The following is a 9,522-nucleotide window of genomic DNA, read 5'->3' as shown; positions in this document are numbered from 1 at the left end:
AATTAAAAAAATTAAGAGTTTAATATTGTAAAATAAATAAATAAAAAAGATATAATAATATAAAACAAAAAAGTATAAATAGAAGACTCTAATATTGATATTCACTAATATAATTATCTCACTATTGATTCGACCGTTACAAATCCAACATCATAACTCGGCATTATCTATCATAACTCGGCATTATTCACGTTATTACTCAGCAAGCTGGCGTTATAGTTCGGCAGTTCAAACAATATCAACGAACATCTTAGAATTGAAACATCAGATGGGATTTTATCACCCAATTAGTACTCTTCAATTCATATGATGAAACGGAAACATAACCGACCTATCTTCACTCATAAAAGGTATAGTCTTCTATCCTTAGAACACATTGAATTCTCAATACTGACTTAAGCTTCGGAGTGCCTTTGCAGGTACACTCCCCCCTTGTTTCTTGCTCACGCTCTGTGCATTTGGACATCCCTTCGGAGCATAGCTCAGACTTCCACAAGGCTCAAAGGTCGGAATCGAAGATAACAACTCGGCGTCGATTCCCAGGGACCGAGCTCTCCCTTCAGGTATCTATACAAGAACAATTGGTGCCCACCGTGGGCCGAGAATATAACCCTTTCCATATATCATCGGCCTCGACGTTCTCGCTTGGAACCATGGCTGAACAACTTCCACCCACGCCATCTGAACTCCTTCAGATGGTGACCGAGTTATGGCAAGCCAACCAGCGCATGGCCGAAGAGAACCAACGAATGGCAAATCAAATTTCTAATTTGAATAACACCCGAATGGAAAACAACAATGATCGACAAGAACGGACAGAAGAAGCCTAACATAACTCATGGCCGACGCATGTCTCTGAAACTGCTCGGCACGAAGAAGAGCAACCCGAGCATAATGAGAAAGCTTGGCCAGACGACGAGGGCGACAACCTAGAAAGCTCCCCTGGGACGTTCATGGCCGAGGTGATGAATTTCGTGTTGCCTATGAGGTTCACCCTGCCGACCACACTAACCCCTTATGATGGGCTAGGTGATCTGAAGAAATACATCAAGAAGTTCACGTGTTGTCGGACCCTTATGATGGGCTAGGTGATCTGAAGAAATACCAGAGGAGCACGTGTTGTCGGACCCTACAGGAGATGCTCGAAACTAGTCTTGAGCTGATGGTTGCAAAGTTGTGCCTCGACGGTAGAAAGAATGTACGATAGATGGTATTCATTCCTTAGACTTTGCTTTTCCTCACTTCTGTAGCATTTTTGAGGGACAGGACTTGATATTTTCTTTTCTTTTAGCCCGGGTACCAGCTTAGGAGTTTTCTTTATGAACCAGGTATCTGGAAAGTTGTCAGTTGTATATAAGTCTATATGTATGTATATATATATCTATCTAAGCATGTCAAGTTTGTATGAACTAACTTAAGACATATATATGTATGAAATCTTTTCTGTAATCTTGTTGTTATTTGACTTTGCTGTTAGTCTGGTGTTTATTTTATATTGTATATCTCTGAAGATGTTCATGGTTTTGTTAATAGGTTTGTTAAAAAAAGCTATATGATAAAAATAAGTTAACATATGCGATTCCGTTAATACGAAAGGCTTATATGTAGTAAATATTATCGAGTCTAGAGTTTTATAGGGCTACTGGGAAGTAACATCTGATGACTGGCAGTGATCCGGATCTGTCGGAAATTGGGTATCACAAGCAAGAATTTTCATCATTAGGACATAGACAACAACTAATATAAAATCACAAAAAATCACAGAAATATAAAATGACAGATATCACAACAATGCTATAATAATTAACAAATACTTCAAGATAAATGAAAATCACAAAAATCACAGAGGTTGACTTACCGGAAGGAAGAGCGGCCAACAGAGAAGAGGCTGCCAACGGCGATAGAGAACGAACAAACACGATTCTAACTCTGACGATCTTGCTTGACGGCGATGAAGATGATTCTCCTCTGACATGACGATTCTCCTCGGGCTGGGTGAGGCACGCGATGACAACGTTCTCCTCGAACATGTTTCTCAGGTGCACGACGACGGTGCTGCGGTGACCTTCAGAGTGAGAGGGGGAAGCAGGAAGCAGTGAGAAGGGAGAGCGCGGCGGTGAGGGAGGAGGAGGGTGGCGGACGGTGGTAATAGAAGTGGAGAGAATCTGTGAAAGAGTTTAGGTTTTGCTGAATCTGAGAAGAGAGGAAGTAACAGATTCTTATGCAAACCAACAAAATTAAAGAGATGTATCTTGAAACTTTCTATAGCCAGTCAGTTCACTCCTCTATTCCAAAATGTTTTTACTTTCTTTAAAGATCCAAAAAATATTTTTGCAAACCCATCATCACGGTCCAACAAGATTTCTCCATTTGCTACCATGACAAAAAAAATAAAAAAGCCATTTGCTACTTCATGTTCAATAAAATTACATAGTACCCCTTACAAATAATTCAAAATAAAAGCAAGAGCCTTTTGTGCCATTGGTTTTTGGGTTAAAACGAAAGGACAAGAGAAAGGAATCCTGGGATATTTTGAGAAGGATGAATTGGGAAATAATAACAAAAGAGGGGAATTGTTCAAACACAATTTTATTATTCGAATGAGGTGGCTGTTTCCATAAAAGCATTTTTGTGAAAATGATATTATGAACCGTTAAATAGTTCAATCAAATATATTAAACTATCTAACAGTTCACAATGTCTTCGTTGGAGTAACCACCTTAGAATTAAGGGGTAGACAAATTTCTCCATACATATCCTAACATTTGGAGTTACTCTCGATGTGAAACTAGCCAGGATATTTCTTAACAACTATTTCTATAACATGAAGATGGATAACAAGAATATGCCACAACCATTAAACAACTATTTTGAAACTCTGAAATATTTAAGAAGCTCATGCAGCAGTGGCACTCGAGTTTCGATCGCTAGATTTGTTTTTGCGGCCCCAAACAGGATTGGACACAATAAGCTGATGCGGCACAAGCCGTTTCTCACGCTTCGTGAGCTTGCGGAAATTGTGAACCTTCAACCTCGCAATCTTCGCCTCTTCTTCAGCGGTTATTTCTCTTACTACAACTGTTAGCCTGCATTCCGGTTTGACTTTGATGCCGGCTCTTCCTTTGGAATGGTAAGAAACTTTCTTCCGGAATAATCCTTTTCCAACAAATGCTTCGGCTGCAAGGAATATGAAACAGCATCAGCACGGATTTAAACAAAGTGGCTAAACAAATTAAGTTACACAATTGCAAAATTTGAAGCGTACCAACAATGAGGCGCTCTGCATCCAATCCATGATTATTTACGGCATTTCCTTGGGCTTGAGTAATACCCTGCAGTGCTTATAACTTTAAAACATAAGTTTCCAATTCTGCATTTACCAGCACAGATCATGGAAAAGGAGGAACAATCCCATAGAATTAGATAATGGTAATATTAAGGGGAAGAAGTGATGAGATTTGGGAGCTGAAATATATGTAGGAAACAAACTACAAGTGCAGTGCGTAATAATAATAATAATAATAATAAAGGCAGCTCTGTAGACAAGCATCTCGTGTTAATGCAGGATCCTAGAAAGGCCGCACCAAAAGGGCGTAATGTAGACAGCCTAACCTGATAATTACATAAGTAGCCAATTCCACAGCTTGAAACCGTGACCTTGAGGCCACACGGAAACAACTCAACAACAACAACAACAACAACAATAAGGCCCTTGAAATTGTGGACCGAAGTGGAGGAGAAAAAATTGGACAATCCAGAAAGCCAAAAGAATGTAGAAAATGATAGAGAAGGACATAAGGCAGCTAGAGAAAAAGCACAACAACATTGAAAGTATCTGAAGGTAAGAAAGAAGTTGATCTTTATGGTCTATTTTGTGAATGAATGAATCTGTGACTTTAGAGAGTTGCAGATATATTGCTAAGATACAAGGCTTAATGACCGACTACACCAACAGCTGAACTTGTTCTAAGGAAATACAAACTCTTGGTTAGAAACCAATGAGGACAGATAAATCAACAGCCTAGCCTTGATGCTGTATGGTGCTCTAGAAGAAGAAATTGAATACTCTTAGTTTTGTCTACACACAGAAATGAAAATACAGTGTAATACCACTTATTACCTGATATACAGTTCTTGAAGCTCGCTTTACTGTCACTTGCAATTGCAGCAATGCATCTTTAACCAGCATACCACGAACCAAAGCAGCAACCAAGTTGACCTTCTTAGGACTCTGAGAAAGCACGTTGAAAAATAAGGTAATCAGTCATATATGCTAACTGGACCACAGAAAAACAGAAACCCAGAAATTATGATCATGTTTCCATAGCATTCAATCTAAGGGTGGCTTTTCATTGACCAGAAAATTATGCTGACTGAAGAAACACAGAAAGTTTCTCAAAAAGTAGGCAGAGGCACCATTTGACTTGGTGACCTGGTATTCTCTATGGGGTGGCGAAAATTGGCGAGTTAAGAAATTATTAGAAGAGATACGTTGCAAGTACAGTTCTTAACCAACCAGAAATCTGCTTATCAATTTAGAAGGGTTGTCACAAAATTTAAATTAAAATACTGGGAGTATGAGTCCCAGGTCGTCTCCCAACGAGTTGCAGAGAGATGTGCTATTTTATTAATCAGATGTTTTCAAAAATGGTTTGAGTTGAATAACGAAAAATTAAATTGGAGAATTTATGTAATTTTAAATAAAAACCTTGACTGGGAGTAGATTAATTGGAAGCTCTATTCTTGTTGAAGTACTCTCAAGATTAATTGATAATTGAGGGTTGTTCTGTTTAGTTATCCCTTACTAGGTAAAGGAAAGTCAAGCAAGTTGGAAAGCTGTTTCTATTCACAAGTTCCAATCCGCTCAATTGAAAAGGATTGGTGTCAGTGACTAGAGGGCAATCCAACAATAAACCCAATTACAATTTTTCTTTTAAGCATTCCAACTCAAGGTCTTCCCTTCAATCAACTCCCATCCAAGTTATGGAACTACTCGCTCACTGTAAATGTAGAATTCATAACATAGGAAAGGGAAATATAGAAAGACATGATAAGTAATAATCAAAGGGATCAATTAAAAATAAAAATAGTTCTTGTATTAATAAATTCTAAAAATAATCCAATAATATTTCTGAGTAAACAAAAGACATGGAAGAGTAAGAGACAGGTAAAGAAAACAAACGAGAATGACGAAGTCTTGACGGAAGTAATAACTCTTCTCAATATCCTAATGCGAAAAGTAATAAAAATAAATCCTAAGAACTATGAGTGTGCAGAGAGAAAACCTAGAGGAGGAGTAAAACTATATCTAAAACTGAGAATTGTCTGTAGTGAATTGTTATCCTTCGTTTCTCCATGTTCCTTGGCTCTAGTCTACTTTTCTGGGCCGAAAATTGGGTTAAACCAGGGCCCAAAATCGCCCCCAGCAAATTCTGCAGATTCTGCAGATCGCGCATGTCACGCGATCGCGTCATTCATGCGGACACGTCATTCGGCGTTTTGCCTTGCCATGCGTGCGCATCGTCCACGCCTCTGCGTCACTTGTGCAGTTCCAATCCGCGCGGTCGCGTGAGCCATGCGTCCGCGTCATTGCGATTTCCTCTATGTCACGCGGTCGCGTGAGCCATGCGTCCGCGTCACTTCTCGCTGGTCATCTCCTCAATTTCTTGTGTTCCTTCCATTTTTGCAAGCTTCCTTTCCAATCTCCACGTCATTCATGCCCTATAAAGCCTGAAACACTTAACACACAGATCACGGCATCTAATGGAATGAAAGAGAATTAAAATACATAATTAAAAGTCTTTAGGAAGCAAATATTCAATCATGTAATAATTTTAGCAAGGAAATTTAAATGCATGCCAATCATATGAATAAGTGGGTAAAGAATTGATAAAATCATACAATTAAGCACAATATAAACCATAAAATAGTAGTTTATCAGGCACGTTCAGAGATGCTCAACCAATAGTCTCAAGATGAAACAGATCATGTTATACTTTTCAGTTTTCAAACTATTGCTATGCTGCAGTCTGAACTAGCTAACATTGTATTTTAAGCAGTTACTTCAGAATGACCCATATTAACAGGGGAAAAAATGATATCCATAAGCAATTCACGATATATTGGCAATTTGGCATTGACAAAATCACTGCAGCACCAAATGTTATGCTGTTAAAACTGAATTATCCATAATAATATAACAATAATTGTGAATGGCATGAAAGGCATTTCATAGTTAGTGCAAGCATTTGAGTTGAGTTGAGTTGTGTATCATATCGTCAAGCATGAAGTTCCCAATGGTTATAAGGCATTTCAAAAGTTCAGGAATCTTCGAAAATCTTATTTCAAGATAAAATAGAAATAATTATTATAAAGAATATTACATACAAAAACTGATAAATCGAGGTAGAAATGAATACAGTCAGCACGATGGCAGTGACTGAACCTGTTAAGCAGGAACAATTTCCTTGTCTAAATCATAATAGTTTTGTTAAAAGCACCTTTCAGGATGAAAGATTGATGTTTTAATAGGAGTTTCTCTCTCAGACGTCTTTAGACACTAGAAACCTGCGCTTCAATCATATTTATTGTTTTTTTTTTCTCTTATAAGAAGCATCTCTCAGTCCTCTCATTTTCTGTTAGACTACTTCATAATAGGGTTGTCTTAATAAATGGGTTCGTTTGTTGTTGCTTTTGGAAGAAGTACCATTTTCAAAACAGAGTCAGAGGCAGAAGTAGAAATCATAGACATGCTTTTTTATTAAAATGAAATGGAATTAAACTATTTGAATGATAAGTACTCTTTAACATAAATTAAAGAAAACCAATGAAATCAAAAGATTTGTGTCATGTCCATAATGTAAATTGAGCAATTACTTAAGAAATACAAGATAACAGAATTACACAAGGGAAAAAAACAAACCTGCTTTATTTTTGACATTACTGCTTGAACTCTTTCTTTCTTAACAGGTGTCTGCTTCTGGTCTTGAGCTTCTTTGCTACCCAAAAAGGAAGTTAAGGCTAACGGGGAGGAAGTTGGTGTTTGTTCCAGATCTGATGACTTAGAAAGCAAACAGGTAGAACCCGAAATTCCCTAAAACAAAAGAACCGTGTAAACTCCAACTATCTCTCAATAGAGTTTAAGTAGAGAGCTTATAACGTGATATGATCATTCACAATGTAAATCAAAACCTGGTATTGGAAAGAATGATAAACAGGGCTACGACTTGAAATTGAGGGCAATAGTATTGTTCTTGCTGTCAACGTCGTCAGACCCTTACCTACAATGTACAGAAATAGGTTTTCTAAAGTATTTAATAAAACCTAAAAAAATAAGAGTAAAGCATGAGCAACTTCACATAGTTTGCAAGAAGGAAATAGTTAAAAACATAAATCACCAACCTTGGGGAGATGAGGTGGTAGCAAAGTGTGCAATTTGACGAAAAACTGGCAAGAAATGCCTTTGCCACTGGACCATGATTACAATGCACTCTTTCTGTAAAGTAAAACCACAATATAACAAGCCAAGTTTTTTTAAGTTTAACAAGCCAAGTTTTTTAAGGTGGCTGCAGCTCTGATAGAGTTTCCAGAATCCAGACCAATATATCAATTCATAGTTCATACAATTCATCTGGCATTCAACAGAGCAGAATTGAAATTAACAAAAAATTTAACAGAGCAGAATTGAAAAGATAAAAAAAATTGAAGAACAGAGCAGAGCAAACTTCTCAAATTCAACATACATCAAATTTATTTTCAAATTCAACATACAACAAGTTTATTCAACATTTGATTAATCATATAAAAAACAAAATTAAAAAATTAAAAAATAGAAGAACAGAAGCCTAGAACAAAAAACAAAAACAGCACGAACAGAAGCCAGAAACCCAGAAACTAATAGTTATCAGAACCGAACTGGCAATCAACCCGGTCATATGACTGGGTCACCAGGTCACTGGTTCAACCGGTGGGTCATTGATTCACCCGGTTGACCCGGTCATAATTTAAAAAAATACAAATTATATAAATAAAATTAAAATTAAGTATTAAAACTTAAAATGCAAGTCTTTACAAACATAATAATAATCAAATATTATTTTTTAGACATAACTAATGATGTAAAAAGAGATAATAAACTAGTTTCTAGTACAAAATACTTTCACCATTTAAATAAACAAGAACAAGCAAAAGATAACACAATCGATAAATCAAGTCCAAGTGATCTTAAAATCGACATCTATATCTTCATAGGACAAATTTGGAGCTTGATCAATATTTTCCTCGTTTTGATTTGCATCTATATCTTCCATAAGAAACACGGCATTATGCAGAACATCAGAAACAAAGAAAGAAGAGTTTGAAGAGAGAGCTACAACAAACTAGCAAACTAATTGTAAAAGCTTCATTTATAACAGAGTTGGAAAAGAGAGAAAGATTAGAGATCAGAATAACAAACCCTAACTAATTGTACCAAACTAATTTTGTTAGTGACCAACTCTCTTATCTCTTATCCCTTAACATACACCAACAAAAGATTTAGCATTTTTTAAGCAACACAACAACAAGGTTCAGTAACAAATTCAACTCAACTCAGTTATCCAGCAACAAATTTTACTTTCAGCAACAACCACATTCATGATATGTTCAGCATCAAATAACAAGGCCAAAGCTGAAACTCACCTGGGCAGAGAGATGAAGCAAAACTTAACTAAGTGATTATTCTGCAAAACAGCACCAAATTCAAGGTTCAATAAACTCAGTAATGATTTTCGGCGATGAACAAACTTAAGCTAAGTGATTATTTTGGCATGTCAACAATAAATTCAAGGTTCATGATAATCAGTAACAAATTTCAGCAACACATTCAACTTTCAGCAACAAATTACTTTCAGCAACAAAATCAAAGTGCATTGATGCAGCACCAAAATTGAAGCAGAAAGACCAGGGGAAACTCACCAAATCGTGTTGCACGAAGGAAGTTGACGGCGAAGGAGAAGCTGATGGCGAGGGAGAAGCTGACGGCAAGGCTCGAAGCAAGAAGACGACAACAAAGATCAGCCCACCGGGATCTGTTGCCTCTGCTACCGGCGACGAAGAGCGCAGGGAAGGGAGAGATCGAGACCAGGTGCGAGACAGAGACCTTGAGAAGCAAGAAGACGACGAAGCGAGCGCAGGTGCACGGAACCGCGACGACGACCGAGGTGAGAGACCGAGACCGCGACGAGGTAAGGCCGTGAGAGACTGAGTGTGACGACCGACGAGGTGAGGGGAGCGACGAGTGAGTGACGAAGTGAAGGTGACGCCGTGAGCCACCGTGAGCCGCCGTGAGTGATGGACTGTCGAGCTCGAGAGAGAAGAGACACAAGGCTGGCTGGGGGTTAAGGGTGTTCCAATTCCATTCAGATCAGGGACATTAGTCATTAGGGTTCATGCTTTCATTTCATGCAAATCAACAGGGGGTGGAGGACAGGAGGAGTGAAACGACGCCCCGTTTCAGGCATTTTGAACAAAAAAACCATGACC

The 9,522-nt window shown here is 37.9% G+C and overlaps 1 protein-coding gene across 1 annotated transcript; it reads right to left on the bottom strand.

The window, feature by feature from the left end:
- Positions 1-2,573: 2,573 nt before the first annotated feature.
- Positions 2,574-9,042, bottom strand: LOC112727089 (uncharacterized). Its single transcript, XM_072208978.1, has 8 exons — positions 8,956-9,042; positions 8,680-8,720; positions 7,402-7,495; positions 7,192-7,280; positions 6,923-7,093; positions 4,121-4,231; positions 3,266-3,332; positions 2,574-3,177 (listed from the first exon to the last, which is right to left on the bottom strand). Exons 3-8 carry the CDS (start codon positions 7,475-7,477, stop codon positions 2,897-2,899), a joined length of 795 nt encoding a protein of 264 aa, XP_072065079.1. The 5' UTR covers positions 7,478-7,495; positions 8,680-8,720; positions 8,956-9,042; the 3' UTR covers positions 2,574-2,896.
- Positions 9,043-9,522: the final 480 nt, after the last annotated feature.

The sequence above is a fragment of the Arachis hypogaea genome, chromosome 12, assembly GCF_003086295.3.
Source record: "Arachis hypogaea cultivar Tifrunner chromosome 12, arahy.Tifrunner.gnm2.J5K5, whole genome shotgun sequence".
NCBI classification, from domain to species: Eukaryota; Viridiplantae; Streptophyta; class Magnoliopsida; order Fabales; family Fabaceae; genus Arachis; species Arachis hypogaea.
The sequence above is the reverse complement of the archived record's forward strand: the minus strand, read 5'-3'. Positions and strand labels throughout refer to the sequence as shown.